The 19,340-nt window shown below is 35.3% G+C and overlaps 1 protein-coding gene across 4 annotated transcripts in view; it reads left to right on the forward strand.

Moving 5' to 3' along the window:
• VPS37A (VPS37A subunit of ESCRT-I) overlaps positions 1–3,498 on the forward strand; it is a 43,523-nt gene extending 40,025 nt beyond the window's left edge. For all 4 annotated transcript variants that reach the window (XM_078069687.1, XM_078069686.1, XM_036101827.2 and 1 more), the window contains exons 11-12: positions 506–586; positions 2,148–3,498. In XM_078069687.1, coding sequence (XP_077925813.1) covers positions 506–586 — 81 coding nt within the window. In that variant the 3' untranslated portion in view covers positions 2,148–3,498. The remainder of the gene's footprint in view (positions 1–505; positions 587–2,147) is intronic.
• The last annotated feature ends 15,842 nt before the right edge of the window (positions 3,499–19,340 follow it).

A 19,340-nucleotide genomic window follows, 5' to 3' on the forward strand; every position in this document is an offset into this window, starting at 1 on the left:
GTGTACTATGTATGTGCATATCCTGTTAAGGAAAGTGGGCAGATTTTATTATCCCCATTTTCCATAAGAGAACATTGAAGTTCAGGGACGTTAAAGATTATGGTTATAGCATTAGTAAAGCATTGATTTCTGGTTCATTCTTTTGTGGTACTATATAGCTGTACCTTAAAGTTTTTATTTATTAAGCTTCCTGGTTAACAACAGTAGGGTTTTGTTTTTATATTTTTAAAACACAGATGCTTGAAATTCCACAATCAGAGAATTGATATAAAGGGTCAAGGTTTATTTTAACATTCTGGAAGTTCACAGGCAGAGGTTATCTTCCAAATACAATTCAGTGTTTGTGGGGGTGGGGATTCTTAAATTCTGAGCTACCTTAAACATTCAAAAGTTAAAGATGTCAACAGGTTAAGGGATTCTTAAACTTTGAATTCTGTCCTAATGGTAAGAAGGAGTAGTAAATCATTGGAGAAGTGACTGGTATTTTAAATCATTTATCTTCTAGATCTGCCACTGTAGAAGAGCCAAGGAAGAGAAACTTCAACAAGCAATAGCAATGCACAGCCAATTTCATGCCCCACTATAGGTAAATTGTCTTCCAGAAAGTTTGAGTCAGAAGGCTATTGCATGACTACTCTTTAATTGAAGTCTTTTTACCAGTGCCTGTTTAGTCAGCTTTAAGCATAATTCTGTCATAGCTTCTGTGTTAGATGACATAGAAAATGCTTTGTAGTATACATTAAGCATAATTTTATATACATTAGCATTTAACCAGTGGAAATCTTTTGGATAGTTTGTCACTATGATGTTGGCTTAAATGAAATGTTTATTTCAGTGTTGGATAGCTACTTCTGTAGAATCGTAAGCTGTAATTCGTTCCTGTCTCTTAGCTGGTATATGGTGTTTACCATTTCACTTAGTTGACATTATTTCTCACTAGTCTCCTTTGTCATTTCTTCCCTTAAAATGAACTTCCTATCTGTTGCTTTTCCATCTCACACCAGGATTATTCCAGTAATTGTCTTGCCAGTCACCTGAATGTAGTTTTTCTCCTTCCTGCACAGCACTGACAGAACGATCTCAAATACCACCCTGTGGTATACTTTCTCTGTCGCAGAACTTTTGATGAGACCTTAGCAGGGGCAGGATCACTGTTAAATTTCTCTCTGTCTTTAAGCCTTCTATAATCTGGAGTATGTTTGGGAACACCCACTTCAGTTTTCCATTTTCCCCTTAAGTTCTCCATTTCATGTTCTTTCTCCTATCACTGTATCTTTGGTCACGCTCTTATTGATCTCAAGACACTCCCTTTTCCTCTCCATCTATGTAGTTTTAGGAGTGATTTGGTTGTGAAGACTAGTTCGCACCCCAACAAATTTATATAAAAGCTTGTATTATTGAACAATGCAGAAATACTTTATAGAGCCAGAATGCACAAAGGACAGCTCAGTCGCTGAGAGTGAAAACACGACAGGAAGCCATAATAACTTCTTCTCACACCCTTGCTAAGGCTGCTTGTTTTTCTTTTCTGTGTCTCTGTTCTTGCCTGCCTCTCACTGTCTTGTGCTTCCTGACTTGCGGCTCTTCAGAGCGCCTTTCTTCGCTCCCCTCGCACATGCTCCACCATTGCTCCCCACAGGCCTGACCACATTAGGACAGTTCACGTCGCCCATGGAGACTAAACAAGGGTTTCACTGCCAATCCCCAGGAGAGAGACTGGCCCAACAGCAGTTTGGCCTGGAGATCAGTGTCATGTGGCTCTGTGCTCATTCAAGTGGGCTGAAGGAGGGGACTCTGAAGAGGGAGCATTTATAGGGAAGGAAGTGGCAGGAATTTCTCATCTCTACCTCAGACTCATCTGCCCCTTCCCTTAATCTAGTTGTACATAACATTGAATTGTTTTCTTGTTTTACAAATCATACTGTCAGTTCCCCTTGGGTAAGGGCTGATTTTTAATATCAAGGTTTAGGAAGAAAGTAGGCACTGAGTAACTATTTATACGAACATGATAGAATTCCTTCCCTACCTCTTTTCCCTCATAGTCAAGTTATCTTCACATAGGTAGATCTTAATTGGAAGAGAATGTAAAGAGATGACAATTTATCACCTTAAGTTAAATCTTAGGGTTTTTTATGTTTTCTTTTCAGATTTTCCTGAAAACATAAACTGCCAAGACAGAAATGACACAAGACTAAGCACATTTTTATGTATGATTTGCAAATTGGCATTTCATCACAGTGGCTGAATTCATAGATATCCTGTTATAGATCATATACAGAACTGAGACTGATTTTGTACAGATTAGAATGACTGCTGTAGCCTTCGCTTTGAGAAATTTTTCTGCACGATTTGCACTATGTTTATTTATTGTTGATCAATCCTATCATATTTAAGTTCCACTGCTGTTCCTCTGTTCAGTTATTAAGTACCTATGCATGTAATTTTAGCTAGTATCAATATTTTATAAAATTGCGTCGTTTAAATTTATATTTTTAATTTGACACTGCTTCATTTCTTTATCAAAAATGGTTTGTTTAGATATTTTTCCTCTAAACCTTTTTGAAAAATTACTATTTTCAACTGTAGAAAGCCTTATTTCTCCTTCTTTCCAGATGATGAAACTTTCAAAAAACATTTGTTTTTAAATATTTATAGTGTCAGGAAATACCAAACCTACTAATGTGCCATCTCAAGAAAGTAACTTTTAATACACAATAAATCAAGAGAATACATCAGCTGCTCATATATTGTTTAATTTTTAAAATTAAGGATACATTTAAGAAGCAATACAGTTAAATAATTATTTTACCTAATAGAAAAAAATTGCCTTCCGCTTCATCTAGTCCAACATAAACTTTCATACTCCTTTTTTTATATAATTATCTGATAGGCTTGTGATTGGATAATGATATACTTTCTAAATGCCTAATGTTAAAAACAATCTTTTTGTTAATAAATAGTAAATCTAGACACAGAAGTCAATGAATTCTTTTGACCTTTACTGTGAGTTAGCTTTTCATAAGAGAACAGCTTTATTAATAAAATTAATATTTAACTTTTGGGCAGTCTAGTTTTTAATTAATTTTATTGAATTTGCTCTTTCAATTGTACTGTATGTTCAGCAGTTTGCTTCTATACCATGTTACAGAATGAACACATTTTATGGGTAGCTGTAAAAGCTAATAAAGGAGAAAATCTGTAACTATATGTATCTGAGGCTTGGTAAGGTGGTGTCTAAATCACAAAACAAGTTAATGCATACTTTTGTTTAAATTTCCATCCCAATATGTATTGTTATTCCAGATGCCAGCATATAGTACTAGTTTGTTTGTTTTTTTTCATTCTTTTTCTTTCTGTACATGTCCTTGGCAATAGAACTTTAGGAAAAACAAAATTATTTTCTTAGAATTGAAAAATACTACTTAATCTGTCTTTGTGGAAGAGCAAGTATTCATATGGACTATAAATATATAATTGGAATAAAGATATTAACTTTCATTAATTGCCTGTCTCACTGGCGCTGTGCTAAGGGCATGCTGTTTAATCTTCAGAATGACCAGACATGATTTTTATGGATTTGTAGATGAAATAACCAAGGTAAGTGTTTTAAATTTATGGCAGAGTCTTCTGGGTATTCAGAAACCTTTGCATATTGCACAGACCAGCAGAACTTCCAATTTTCCCAGCAGTCACTGCAATGGAGGACATAATAGCCCCAGTCTTTTGCAAACAATCAGGTGGCTTTCTTAGAAACTGTGTAGAACCTATAACAAGAGAGCAGCAGATCACAGCCATTTTAAAAGGACATTGATTCATTTGATCTGCTAATTTTATTTAACACCTATTCAGAATAAGGCACAGTGGAAATACTATACAGTAACTCAAACATGGTTTATGTGCTTGGGTGTTCATCTGCCTTCCCCTCCACGCAAAAACAAACAAAACCCCCAAAACAAAACAAAAAAACCCACATTTTCTTAAACAGTAAATTTCTTCTACATAATCACGTAATTCATCTCAGTGTTTTTTATTCTTTAAACCAAACTGTCCTAGTTTCATTCTATACCAGTTAACATAGCTTGCTTCCTCCTTCCAAAATTAATTTATTAGGCAACTTCCTTATAACCCAGTCATTAAAAAGAGGAATTTGATCATGAATATCTATCTGCATTTAACCAACAGACAATTTAGTTCAGATATAGGTTGTATAAGTTGTCCAAGACAGAAAAAAGTCTGCATATTTTGGTTTATATTGCAATAGAAAAAGTAAGTGATTTTTTGGGTAATTTTATGGCTATGTTGTTTTCTTCTAAAAATTGGTCATTTGGAGAGGTCATGCCACAGGGGAAAAAAGGCCTGCCAAGGCAGAGGTTCTGATTTTACTTTAACATGTAAGAGAAGACCAGATGGACATCAGAAAATAGAGGAAAGCTTAGGAGTTATTATTCAGAGTAGAAGTTTGTCATGGGTAGAAATTTAAACACTAATGTCTCAAATAGAAGAAAGTTGTCGAAATAAATGGGATGTACAGTAAAGATACCTGTTTCAAATTGGAAGATTTTCTAGGAATAAACAAGAGTAGGAAATTTATATTGGAATAGAGGTTGTTTGACAGGTAAGTTTGATCATAAATTACATTTGCTTAAATCGAAGGAATTTCAATGAAAATTGGAATTCATTTTTAGGGGAAGAGAGTAAACTTTTTGATCTTAAAGAATAAAACCATATGCCAAGGTTTCCCTTATCCTCACCTAACTTTATTTTTAAAGAAGTTCCTTTGTTGATTGCTGAATTATGGTCAAAGTTCTTACCTACTTCAAATAATTAAATTTTCCTGAGTATCACTAAATAACAAGTCACTTGAGCTCTAAATATTACTAGTTGGGAAGTAATCTGCCTTGAGTCGGTTTTACATTAGTTTATTACCTATGCCTTAAAACAGGTGCTCTAAATAAAACACTTTCTGATTGATGTTTGATGTAAAATGAGTATGTGCTATTAGAGATTTTAATTTTAGTCTTTTGGATTGGCCATGCTCTTTCAAGACCCTGTGAAAGCATAATAAAGTTTTAATATGCAATAAATGTAACTTTTTATATAAATATCAGTGTTAGATTAACTTCTAGTAAGTAGTCTAAATGAACATATGTGTAAATTATAGTATCTTGTAAAACGTTTGGGGAGGCTGAAAAAAGAGTTTATGTGTCTGATGGGAAAGACATCACATTAAAGACATTTTAAAATACCAAATATTTATACTATTTGTGTTTCAAAATAAACTGCATAGTTTTGTTTCATATATTTACTGTGTCATTTTTAAAAAAAAATTTCTGTATTTTTGTAGATATAAACTGCCAAATGGAAGAAATTAAAATCTCATCCTCAGTATTAGGCAAAGAAGTTTCCAAGAGTACTACAAGAATGGCATATAGTGAGTTGTCTTATAAAAATGCAAAATCCATTACAAGTATTATCCTAAGTATCATTAATAAGGTATTACTATATACAGTAAATGGCAGAAAATGAACAAGAATTCCTCAGCAGAGTATGCTCAAATTTTATGTTCTAAAAGAATTGTACTTGTTTTATTTACATTAACAGAGTACTTTTATATTACACGTCTCTGACATTAGGGTTGTTCTGTTTAAATGATTAACACATAAACAATTACAGTCGACTTTTGAACAATGTGGAGCTTAGGAGTACTGACTTCCTGCACAGACAAAAATCCATGTACAATTTTTGACTCCTCAAAAACTTAACCACCAGTAGCCTGCTGTTGCCTAGGAGCCTTATTGATAACATAAACAGTTGATTACCACATATTTTGTTTGTTATACATATATACTGTATTCTTACAATAAGTAGGCTAGAGAAAAGAAAATGTTAAAAATCATAAAGAAGAGAAAATACATTTACACTACTGTGCTTTATTGAAAAAAAAAATCTATATATATGTGGAGTCGTGCAGTTCAATCTGATGTTGTTCAAGGGTCGACTGAATACTGGATTATTTTATTTAAATATATTGCTATTCCATACCCTCCAAACCTTTCATACTGGGCATTTCAGCAATGTAGCTTTCTTGTCCTTTCTCTTTTTTTCTGTTTTATTGGTACATAGTTGACATACATCACTGTCTAAGTTTAAGATAGAGAACATAATGGTTTGACCTACATACATTGTGAATGATTACCACAATAAGTCGACTGAAGCATCCATCATCTCACCATGGGAGATAAGCTAAAAAGCAAAAGTTGTTTTCCTTGTGATGAGAATTGTTAGGATTAACTCTCTTAACTTTCGTGTGTATCATGAAGCAGTGTTAGCTATGCTCATGCTATGTGGTATGTTACGACCCTAGTACTCATTTATCTCGTCACTGGAAGGTTGTACCTTTTCACCATCTTTCTCCAGTCCCCCTTCCTACACCCCCATCTCTGGTAACCATAAGTCGGATCTCTTTTCCTATGAGTTGTTTGTTTTAGATTCTACATATGAGATCATACAATGTTTGCTTTTCTCTTGACTTACTTCACTTAGCATAATAATGCCCTCAGGATCCACTCATGTTGTCACAAGGGGCAGGATATCCTTGTTCTCTATTGCTGAATAATATTCCATTGTGTATCTACTCAACTTCTTCATTCATCCATCAATGGACAGTTAGTTTGTCTCCCTGTCTTGGCTGTTGTAAATAACGCTGTTATGAACATGGGGGTGCAGAAACCTTTTAGAGTTACATATTTTTGTTTCTTTTGGACATGTTCCCAGAAATTGAATTGCTGGGTCATGGCAGTTCAGTTTTTTTTTTTTTTTTTCCCAAGGACAGTTTGGACTTTTGTTAATTGAAGATAATCAACAGGCAATATTGTGTAAGTTTCAGGTGTATAGTGATTTGTTAATATGTATTATGAAGTGATCACTACAGTAAGTCTAGTTACCATCTGTCATTATACAAAGTTGTTAGAATATTATTATATTCCCTATGCTGTACATTACATCCCCTGTCTTATTTTATAATTGGAAGATTGTACCTCTTAATCCCCTTCACCTCTTTTGTCTATCTCCCCTTCCCTCTCTGCAACCATCAGTTCTCTGTATCTGTGAGTCTGTTCCTGTATTGTTTTGTTTGTTCATTTTTTTTGCTGTTTAGATTACACATATAACCAAAATCATACAGTATTAGTTTTTCTCTGACTTATTTCACTTAGGATAATACCCTCTAGGTCTGTCCTAGTTGTCACACATGACAGGATTTCACACTTTTATGGCTGAGTGATATTCCACTGTGTGTATATCTGTATACACACACACACACACACACACACACACACACACACCCCATTTCTTTAATCCTTTCATATATCATGCATATTTAGGTTGTTTCAGTATCTTTGCTAATATAAATAATAAAGGGTGCATATGTCTTTTCCAATTAGTGTTTTTGTTTTCTTTAGATAAATACCTAGAAGGGGAATGGCTGGATCCTATGGTAGATCCATTTTTAATTTTTTGAGTAAACGTCATACTGTTTTTATTGTGGCTGTACCAATTTACCTTCCCACCAACAGTCTACCAGGGTTCCCTTTTCTCCATATCCTCACCAATATGTTATTGCTTGTCTTTTTGATAATAGCCATTCTGACAGATACAAAGTGATATTTCAGTGTGGTCTTGATACGCATTTCACCATGGTTGCTGATGATCTTTCCATGCCTATTAATCACCTCTTTGTCTTCTTTGGAAAAATGTCTTTATAGGTCCTCTACCCATTTTTAATCAGAATTGTTTATTTTTCTGATATTGAGTTGGATGAGTTTTTTATATATTTTGGATATTAACCCCTAATCAAATGTCATTTGCAAATATCTTCTCCCATTCAGTAGGTTGCCTTTTTGTTCTTTTGATGGTATCCTTTGCTGTGCAAAAGCTTTTTAGTTTAATGTAGTTCTGTTTATTTTTGCTTATGCTATCCATCTTTAAAAAGAGCCAAAAAAAAAAAAAAAAAACTGATGCTAAAACCAGTATCAAAGAGCATACTGCCTGTTTTCTTCCAGTTTTGTGGATCCATATTGTACATTTAAGTCTTTAGTACTTTTTGATCTTATTTTTGTATATGGTATAAGAAGGTGGTCTGGTTTCATTCTTTTGCATGTAGCTGCCCAGTTTTTTCATCACCATTAATTAAAGAGACTGTCTTTTCTCCATTGTATGTTCCTGCCAACTTTCTCAAAGATCAGTTGACCTTATAAGTGTAAGTTTATATCTGGGCTCTCTATTCTGTTCCATTGATCTGTGTGTCTGTTTTTGTGCCATTACCATACTGTTTTGATTACTGTAGCTTTGTAGTGTGGTTTGATATCCGGGAGCATGATACCTTCAGGTTTGTTCTGTCTCAGGACAGCTTTGGCTATCTGGTGTCTTTTGGTGATTCCATATAAATTTTAGGGTTATTTGTTCTAGTTCTGTGAAAAATGCCATTGGTATTTTGATAGGGATTGCACTGAATCTGTATGTGACTTTGTGTAGTATGGACATTTTAACAATATTAATTCTTCCAATCCACGACATGGCATGTTTTTCCATTTATTAGTGTCATCTTCAATTTCTTCCATCAATGTCTTACAGTTTTCTGTACAGCAGTCTTTCACCTCCTTGGTAACATTTATTCCTAAGTATTTTATTCTTGTTGATACAATTGTCATTGGGATTGTTTTCTTATTTTCTCTTTCTTATAGTTATTACTGTATAGAAATGCAACAGATTTCTGCTTATTGATTTTGTAGCCTGCAACTTTACTGAATTCCTTTATTTTAATATTTTATTTCTAATATTTTTTTGGTGGAGGCTTTAGGGTTTTCTATATATGGTTTCATGTCTTCTGCAAATAGTGAGTTTTACTTCCTAATTTGGATACCTTTTATTTCTTTTTCTTGCCTAATTGTTGTGGCTAGTTCTTCCAATACTATATTAAATAAAAGTGGTGAGAATAGACGTCCTTGTCTTGTTCCTACTCCTAGAAGAAAAGCTTTCAGGTTTTCAGTGTTGACTATGATGTTAGCTGTGAGTTTGCCATATGTGGCCTTATTACATTGAGGTTCATTTCCACTATACTCACTTTGTTGAGACTTTTTATCATAAATGGATGTTGAACTTTGTCAAATGCTTTTTATGCATCCATTGAGATGATCATATGATCTTTTGTTTTGTTGATGTGGTTTATCACAATTGATTTGCAAATGTTGAACCATCCTTGCATTCCCAGAATAAGTTCCACTTGATTGTGGTGGATGATCCTTTCAATTTACTGTTGAATTCAGTTTGCTAATATATTGTTGAGAATTTTTGCATTTGTTATTTTTTTTGTTTGTTTATTTGTTTCTAGTTTAGGTATCAGGGTAATGCTGGCCTTATAGAATTAGCTTAGGAAGCATTTACTCCTCTTCATTTTTTTTTGAAATAGTACAAGGATAGGTATTAATTCTACATATTTGAGAGAATTCGCCAGTGAAGCCATCTGGTTTTGGACTTTGTTCGGAGTTTTTTGATTACTGATTCAGTTTCATTACTAGTAATTGGTCTGTTCAGATTTTCTATTTCTTTTGGATTTAGTGCCAGAAGATTGTATATTTCTAGGAATTTATCCATTTTTTCTAGGTCTTCCAATTTTGTATATAATTATTCATTGTAGTCTCTTATGATACTTCTCTTTTATTCCTGATTTTATTTATTGGGCCCTGGCTTTTTTTTTTTTTAATATGCCTGACTAAATATTTTGAAGTTTATCTTTCCAAAGAACCAGCTTAGTTTCACTGATCCTTTTTATTGTTTTTGTTTTGTTTGTCTCTATTTCAGTTATTTCTATTCTGATCTTTTCTGTTTTCTTCCTTCTACTAACTTTGGGTTTTGTTTGTTCTTCTAGTTCCTTTAGATGTAGGATTAGATTGTTTGAGATTTTCCTTATTTCTTGAGGTGAGCCTGTATCACTATAAACTTCCCATTAGAACTGCTTTTGCTGTGTCTCAGATTTTGGAATGTTGCATTTTCATTTCTATTTGTCTCAAGGTTTTTTGTTTTGTTTTTTTAGTTTCCTCTTTGATGTCTTCATTGACCCATTGTTTGTTTAGTAGCATGTTGTTTAGTATCCATGTGTTTGTTTTTTCCAGTTTTCTTCTTGTAATTGATTTCTAGTTTCATACCTTTGTGGCTGGAAAAGATGTTTCATATAATTTCAGTCTTCTTAAATTTATGGAGACTTGCTTTGTGGCCTAACATGTGATTCATCCAGGAGAATGCTCCATTTGCACCTAAGAAGAATGCATATTCTCCTGTTTGGGATAGAATACCATGTATATATCTATTAAGTCATTTGGTGTAATGTGTCATTTAAGGATAATGTTTTCTTAATAATTTTCTTTCTGGAAGATCTATCCTTTGAAGTAAGTGAAGTGTTAAAGTCCACTACTATTTTATATTACTGTCAGTTTCTCCCTTTGTGTCTCAATATTTAGGTGCTCCTAGGTTAGATGTATAAGTATTTGTAAATGTTAAATCTTCCTGTTTGATCCTTTTATTATTATTTAATGCCCTTTGTTTCTTGTTATAGCCTTTGTTTTAAAGTTTATTTTGTCTGACATAACTATTGCTATTCCAGCTTTCTTTTCCATTTTCATGTATCTTTCATCCCTTCCCATTCAGTATATGTGTCTTTTCATCTGTAGTGAGTCTCTTGTAAACAGCATCTTGTTTTTTTTATCCATTCAGCCACCCTTTGTCTTTTGATTGGAGCATTTAGTTCATTTACATTTATAGTAATTACTAATGGGTATGAATTTATTGCCATTTTCTTAATTTTTTTCTGGTTGTTTTTATAATCTCTATTTCATTCTTCCTCTCTTCCCTTGTGTTGGTGACTTTCTTTAGTGTTACCCTTGGATTCCTTTTCTCTTGCTGTGTATTTATTACAGGTTTTTTGTTTGTTGTTACCAGAAGGCTCATATATAACAACCTATGTGTATAGCAGTCTTTTTTAAGTTGGTGGTTGCTTAAGTTCGAACACATTCTAAAAATAATACATACAAAAATACAAAAATAATACTCCCCTGTCCCACGTTTTATGTTTTTGATGTCATACTTTACATCTTTTTATTTTGTGAATCCCTTAAATGATTATTATAGATATAATTAATTTTGCTTCTTTTGTCTTTTAATCTTCATGCTATATAATTGGTTGATCCATTATTTTTACTATGTTTGTTTTTATCAGTCAAATTTTTTTCTTTCATTTTTTTTCTTATTTCTAGTTATGGGCTTTTCTGCATAAAGGAATCCTTGTAATATTTTTTGCAAAGTGGTTTAGTGGTGAGAACTCTTTTAGTTTTTTCTTGTCTAGGAAATTCTTTATTTTCCCTTCAATTCTGAATAATAACCTTGCCAGGTAGAGTATTCTTGGTTGTAGGTTTTGGGTTTTTTTTCTCTCAGCAGTTTAAATATATTGTGCCACTTTCTTCTGACCTGTAATTTTTCTACTGAAAAATCAGCTGATAGTTCTATGGGGGAGGGGGCTCCTTTGTAAGTAACTAATTGTTTTTCTCTTGCTGCTTTTAAGATACTCTCTTTATCTTTAATTTTTGATCTTTTAATTATAATGTGTCTTAGTGTGGATCTCTGGGTTTCTCTTGTTTGAGACTTGTGCTTCCTGGACCTGCATGTCTGTTTCCTTTCCCAGATTAGAGAACTTTTCAGCCGTTATTTCTTCAAATAAAGTTTCTACTCTTTTTTCTTTTCCTTCTGGGATTCCCTGTAATGTGATTGTTAGTATTCTTGATGTCTCAGAGATCCCTTAAACTATCTTTTTTTTTTTCCTGTTCAGTTTGGGTAGTTTTCACCACCCTGTCTTCCAGATTATTGATCCATTTTTCTTTATCATATAATCTGCTGTTTATTCCCTCTAGTGTAGTTTTCATTTCTGGTATTTTACTCTTCAGTTAGGATTGGTACTTTCTTATATTTTTTCTTTGCTGAAATTTTCACCTTGTCGTCCATTGTTCTTCCAAGTTTAGTAAGCATCTTTATGGCCATTACTTTGAACTATTTGTTAGATCAACCATCTCCATTTTGTTTCGTTCTTTTTCTGAGGTTTTTAGTTCTAGGTTTTCTTTTGGAACATACTATTCTGTCTCCTCGTTTTGCCTCTCTTTGTTTCTTTCTATGTATTAGGTAGTTCAGCTATGTCTCCTAGTCTGGATAGCTTTTGGTAGGGGATATCCTGTAGGGCCCAGAAGCGCAATCTCCATTGGCCACCAGAGCCAGCTGCTCCAAGGTTGCCACCTGTGTAGGCTGTGTGCTCCCTCTTGTTGTGGTGGGTCCACAAATGCTGTGGGCACAGTGGTAGGCAGGGATGGCCCCTAGCCTGAGTGGTTGCAAGGGGCAACCATGAATCCTGTAGGGTAACTGGTTGGCAGGAGTAACCCTTGGCCTGGAAGGCCATGGGTCCTGACCTCAACTGCTGCTCGTGCATTGGTAGGTGTGGTCATTCTATTTTAATATTTTGAGGATGCTCCATACTCTTTTCTGTACTGGTTGCACCAGTTTACAGTTCTACCAATAGTGCACAAGTGTTCCTTTCGTCCACATCCTTACCAGCATTTGTTATATCTTGTCTTGTTGAGGATGGCCACCCTAAGAGGCATGAGGTGATATGTCAGTGATTTTGATTTGCATCTTTTCGTATAACTGTTGCCTTTCATGTGTCTTTTATGGGGAAATGTCTAGTCAAGTCTTTTGCCCATTTTAAATTGGATTACTTTTATTTTTGTTATTGTGTTTTTATAAGTTCTTTCTGTTTTTTTGGATATTCACTCCCTATCAGATATGTAGTTTGCAGTATTTTTTTCCCATTTCATAGGTTATCTTTTCACTTTGTTGGTTGTTTCTTTTGCAAAAGAAACTTTTAGTTTGATGTAATCCCACTTGTTGATTTTTTATTTTGTTGTTTGTGCTTTAGGTGTTACATCCAAAAAAGTCATGACCAAGACCCATGGTAAGGAACTTTTTTCCTTTTTTTAATTTAGGAGTTTCATTTTTCAAGTCTCACATATAAGTCTTTAATCCATTTTGAGTTAATTTTTGTAAGTGGTGTAAGATAGGTGTATAATTTCATTCTTTAACATGTGAACATCCAGTTTTCCCAGCACCATTCATTGAAGAAACTGTCTTTCTCCAGAGTGTTCTTGGCTCCGTTGTCAAATAATAGTTGACCCTATATGTTTGGGTTTATTTCTGAGCTCTCAGTTCTCTTCACTGATCTATTTGTCTGCTTTTGTGATAGTACCATACTGGTTTGATTACTATAGCTTTATAGTATAGCTTGTACTGCTTTTTCTCTTTTTTGTCAGGATGTCTTTGACTATTCAGAGTCTTTTGTTGTTCCACATAAATTTTAGGAATTTTTCCTACTTCTGTAGGAAAATGCCACCGGAATCTTGATAAGGATTTGCATGAATCTATAAATGGATTTTGGTAGTATAGACATTTTAACAATATTAGTTTTTTCCAGTCTGACAACACAGGATACCTTTCCATGTATTTGAGTCGTCTTTAGTTTCTTTCATCAATTTATTACAGTTTTCAGAGTAGAGATCTTTTACTTCCTTGGTTAAATTTATTCCTCAGTACTTTATTGCTTTTGGTGCTATTGTAAATGGGATTGTGTTCTTTATTTCTTTTTCAGGTAATTTGTTATTGTATAGAAATGGTACAAATTTTTGTATGTTAATTGAGTATCCTACAGCTTTACTGAATTCATTGATTAGACCTAACATTTTTTTTGGTGGAGTCTTTAGGATTTTCTATTTATAAAATCATGTCATATATAAATAGAGAAAAATCTTACTTCTTCATCTCCATTTCTAATGCCTTTTATTTCTTGCCTGATTGCTCTGTCAAAGACTTCCCAATACAGTGTTGACTGAGTGGTGAGAGTGGGCACACATGTCATGTTCCCTATCTTAAAGGAAAAGCTTTCACCCTTTGACCATTGAATATTGGAATAGATGTAGACTTATCATATATGGCCTTTATTATGTTGAGAATCATTCCTCCTATATGTAGTCGGTAAGAGTTTTTATCATGAAAGGATGTTGCATTTTTTCAGATGCTTTTTCTGTACCTATTGCAATGATAGCATGATTTTTTTTCTTTTATTAATGTCATGTATCACATTGATTGATTGACACATGTTGAGTCATCCTTGCATCCCAGGTATAAATCACCCTTGATCATTGTAAATGATCCTTTTCATGAGCTGCTGAAGTCAGTTTGCTAGTATTTTGTTGAGAATTTTTGCATCTCTGTCATCAGGGATATTGGTTCATAGTTTTCTGGTGGTATCTTTTTCTGGCTTTGGTTATTGGTGATGTTGGCTTGTAAAATGAGTTTGGGAGTGTCACCTGTTTGATTTCTTAGAAGAATTTCAGAAGGATCAGTGTTAATTTTACTTTAAATATTTGTTAAAGTTTACCAGTGAAGACGTCTAGTCTTGGAATTTTCTTCATTGGGAGAGTTTTAATTACTGATTAAATCTCCATACCAGTAATTAGTCTAATTCAGACTGTTTCTTCTCAGTTCAGTCTCAGTAGATTGTATGCTTCTAAGAATTATTTAATTTCTTATAACATTTTCCTGTTTGTTGGCATATGATTGTTCATATTAGCCTTTTATGATTCTCTGTATTTCTGTAGTATCAGTTGTAATATCTCCATGTTTCATTTATAATTTTGTTGATTTGGTTCCTCATTTTTCCTTGATTTATCTTATAGTTTGTCAATTATATATATTCAAAAAACTACCTCTTAGTTTGGTTACTGTTTTCTATTGCTTTCCTCTTCCCTCCTTCATTTAGTTCTTCTGTAATCTTTACTTCCTTCCTTATGCTAACCTGGGGTTCACTTTGTTATTCTTTTTCTACTTCTTAAGGCCTGGAGTTAGATTGTTTATCTGGGATGTTTTATTGCTATGAACTTTCCTCTTTGAATTGCTTTTACTGCATCTCACAATTGTTATTTGTCTCAAGATATTTTATTTCCACTTTAATTTCTTTGATTCCCTTCGGGAGAGTGTTGTTTAATTTCCATTTTTTTCTGCAGTTTTCCTCGTTACTGATTTCTAGTTTCATACCATTATGGTCAGAGAAGATATTTGGTATGATTTCAGTGTTCTTGAATTTGCTAAGAATTGTTTTTTGGCCTAACATGTTCTATCCTAGAAAATGTTCCATTTACACCTGGGAAGAATGTATTCTGCTCTCCAGAGAGAATGTTCTGTATATCACTGTTAAGTCCATTTTGTCTATTGTGTTACTCAAATCTGCTTTTTCCTTATTGATTTGCTATCTGCATGATCTATCCATTGTTGAGTGGAGTATTAAATCCCCAACTATTACTGTATTGTTGCTTATTTCTCCTTTTAGGTCTGTTAATTTTTGCTTTATGTCTTTATGTGCTCTGACTGTAACATTGGGTGCATAAATATTTATAATTGTTACATCATCTTAATGTATTCACCCCCTTATCTTTTATATAATGACCTTCTTTGTCTCTTTTTACAATTTTTTAAAGATTTTATTTGAGAGAGAGATAACGAGCAAGGGAAGGGGCAGAGGCAGAGAGAGAAGCAGACTCCCTGCTGAGCAGGGAGCCAGACATTGGGCTTGATCCCGGGCCCCTGGGATCATGACCTGAGCTGAAGGCAGACGCTTAACTGACTGAGCCACCCAGGTACCCACTTTTTACAGTTTTTAAAGTCTATTTTGTCTGATATAAGTATAGCTACCCCTGGTTTTTTTATTGTTGTTGTTGGTTTGGGGTTTTTTTTGGTTACCAATTGCTTGAAATGTCTTTCTTCACTCTCAGTCTACCTTTAAGTCTGAAATGGGTCTCTTGTAGATTATCATTTGAGTCTTGTTATTTTAATCCACGTAGCCTTTCTGTGTCTTTGGAGAATTTAATCTACTGACATTTAAGGTAATTATGGATAAGGATTTACTATTGCCATTTTGCTGTTTTGTGTTTGTTTTGTAGATCCATTTGTTCCTTGTTTCTTATTCTTTTGTCTTTGTGGTTTGATGTCTTGTCGTTATCAGTATACTTTGACTTCTTTGTCATCTTTTGTATAATTACTAAGGTTTTTCCCTGTGTTACCATGAGGCTTACATAAAATATCTTAAAATTTAACATCCTATTTTTAACTAATAGCAGCTTTAATTGAATTCCTAAGCTTTACACTTCTCACATCCTCACATTTTAGTTCATGAATGTTGCAATTTACATTTTTCTTATTGTGTAGTTAATATCAGATTATTAAAGATATGGTTACTTTTACTGTGTTTGTTTTTAAATTTCAAACTAGAGTCTTAAGTGACCTACACACCACCATTACCCTATTACAGAATCCATTTTTTTACTATTTATTACCAGTGAGTTTTACACTGCCTTCTTATGTTTCTATGCTATTAACTAGTGATCTTATATTTTCACTCAAAGAGCTCCCTATAGAATTTCTTGTAAGACAGGTTTAGTGGTAATGAAATCACTCAGCCTTTGTCTATCTGGCAAAGTCTATCCCTCCTTTATTTCCCAGCTTCACTGGGTATAGAATTCTTGATTGAAACTTTGGGTTTTTCTTATTTTGAATATGTCATCCCATTGTTTTCAGACCTGAAAAATTTCTGTTCAGAGGTCCACCTTTAGCCTTATTTGGGGTTCCCTTTTTTGTAATCTCTCTTTTCTCTTGCTGCTTTCAAAAGTCTTTGTCTTTGTTCACATTTAATTGTAAAGTGTCTTGATTTAGCCCTATTTGAGTTCAACCTGTTTGGGTCCTTGGGGCCTCCTGGATCCTGGGTATCTATTTCTCTACCCAGGTTTGGGAAGTTTTCAGCCATTATTGCTCTAAATATACTTTCTGTCCATTTCTTTTTCTCCTGGTATTCCCATAATGCAAATATTATTTGTTTTCATTGTGTCCTATACTTCCTGTAGCCCCTCTTCACTTTTTTTTCATTTTTTTTCTTTTTGCTCCTCTGACTGAATAATTTCAATTGTTTTTCTTCCAGTTTATTGCTTTGTTCTTCTGCATGGTTGAGTCTGTTTTTGAAACTCTTTATTGAATTTTTCGATTCAGTTACTATATTTTTTAGCTCTAGGATTTGGAGTGTGTTTGATGATTTCTCTTTCTTTGTTGAACTTCTTGGTCATGTATTGTTTTCCTAATTTTGTTTAGCTGTCTGTGTGTTCTTACAGTTCACTAAACTTCTTTATGAGAATTATTCTGAATTCTTTATCTGACAGCTCACAGATCTCCATTTCTTTTGGGTCAGTTAGTAGAGCTTTATCTGTTTCCTTTGGTGGTATCATACTTACCTGATTTTTCACAAGATCTTTGATTCCCTAGGTTGGTACCTGTGCATTTGAGTAAGGGGTCTCCTCTTTCAGACTTAGCATGTTTGATTTGGCAGAGACATTTCTTACCAGTCAGCTCAGTCTGGGTTTCTGGACATGTTTGCTGATAACATCCTTGGGTAGGTGGGGCCTCCTATTAGAGTCTATTTTTGGGCAAGGCAGCTATTCATGCTCTGAGTTCAGAGGTATGTCAGGGACTGAGAATAGCTGGATAGCACTGCTGGCTTGGTTCCCTACTCAAGTCAGGCTGTGGGATGGTCTTTGTGATTTCCTGGATTCTCTAGTTAGGCTTACTAGAAGGTTGGGACTGGGTATTATATTTAGCCTTTGTTGGGGCTGTGAATTATCCTCTCTGCCCTAGCAGGGCAGTAGGATGGAACCTAGGGCCTGCATAGCTTGTTTGGGGACCTGATTCAGGCAAGAGTTGCACTGAATATCCTGGTCAGATGAGACCACTGGTTTTGCTCTACAGACATGGAAAGCCATGTGCTGTGCTCTATTCAAGTGCCCTGTAAATGGGGATGTTGGGTGGGCTATGCAGTTTCCTGTGTGCTCTGGTTAGGTTCCCTGTGTGGGTGGGTTGAAGGTTGTGTTCAGCAATAAGTGGGGCTATGAACTAGTTTCCCTGGTCGGGTGCAGCAGGAGAAGCAGCTCAAAGGCCATTAATGCTTTGTGGTCTTGACTCAAGCCAACCCATGCCTCAAGTTCCCTGGCCAAACAAGACCACTGTTTTGTGGTGCTATCAGTTCTGCCCACCTATTTCTTGGCTTAAGAGTTGCTGGATCACACAGCTTCCAGGTGTTTTTGTCAGCCCTTCCTGTCAGATGGTGCAGGAGGCCATGCTTTGTAGATGTGGGGGCTGGAGATGGCTAGGTCTCTGGTTACTGTGTGGGCAAGAGCCCACTGTAGGCAACTCCCAAACTTTCCTGAATAGATGTTCTGATCAGGAGGGTAGCTGTGGCTCAGCTCTTCCGCCAAGGCATGAGAAGACCAGGCACCAGGGCCAGCAGAACTCCTTCTTTGGGGACCCACATTTGGCAGGCCTGAACCCTGCCAAGTTCCCCAGATTGTGCCACTGACCTGGTTTGCAGATGAGCAAAACCACTGGTTGGGACTATTACTTAGGCTGTGCTCATAGGAACTGTCTTCCAACTCCCAAGTGTTGGTTGTTGGAAGCCCCTCTCCCCTTCTCTGTCGCAGGCTCCTAGTGGTTGAGCCCCATGGCTTTCCCTGCAGTCCTTGTGGAGTGAAACCTGAGTAGGGGCTCCAGCTAAGCAACCCACAACATTGGGTGGGTGGGAGGCTGGATGTCACCCATGGGCTCTCCCCCTAGAGGAACCGTAGGCTCAAGGGGGAATCTCTCCATGTAGTACTGAGCCAGCCTGGGGGAGGGGCAATGTGATCAGCATGTAGCTGTCCCTCTTACCCTTCTAATGCAGTCTGTCTTGGTCTCTCTTGTGCCGTGGTGGGCCTTAGCCTCACTCCTGAGCGCTCTAGGATCCTCTCAGTGGTATCTTGTCCATGAACAGTTGTTAGTCTTCTTGTGAAGGGGGGCAAAGTCAGAAACAACCTCTGTCACCATGTTGGTGATGTTATTCCTCTTCCCTCTCTTACCTTATTCCCATTTCAGCAAAATTTAATACCTTATTTAACAAATTTTACCTATTCAAAATATTGATGTAGGGGTGCCTGGGTGGCTTAGTCAGTTGAGCATATGACTCTTGATTTCGGCACAGGTCATAGTCTCAGGGCTGTGAGATTGGGCCCCATGTCAGGCTCCGTGAGCAGCAGGGAGTCTGCCTGAGATTCTCTCTCTCCCCCACCCTCCCCTCATATGATTATAAAAGTGGGTCCTTTACATTCTAGAATGTAATGATAATT

This window comes from Halichoerus grypus, chromosome 3 (assembly GCF_964656455.1).
Source record: "Halichoerus grypus chromosome 3, mHalGry1.hap1.1, whole genome shotgun sequence".
NCBI lineage: Eukaryota > Metazoa > Chordata > Mammalia > Carnivora > Phocidae > Halichoerus > Halichoerus grypus.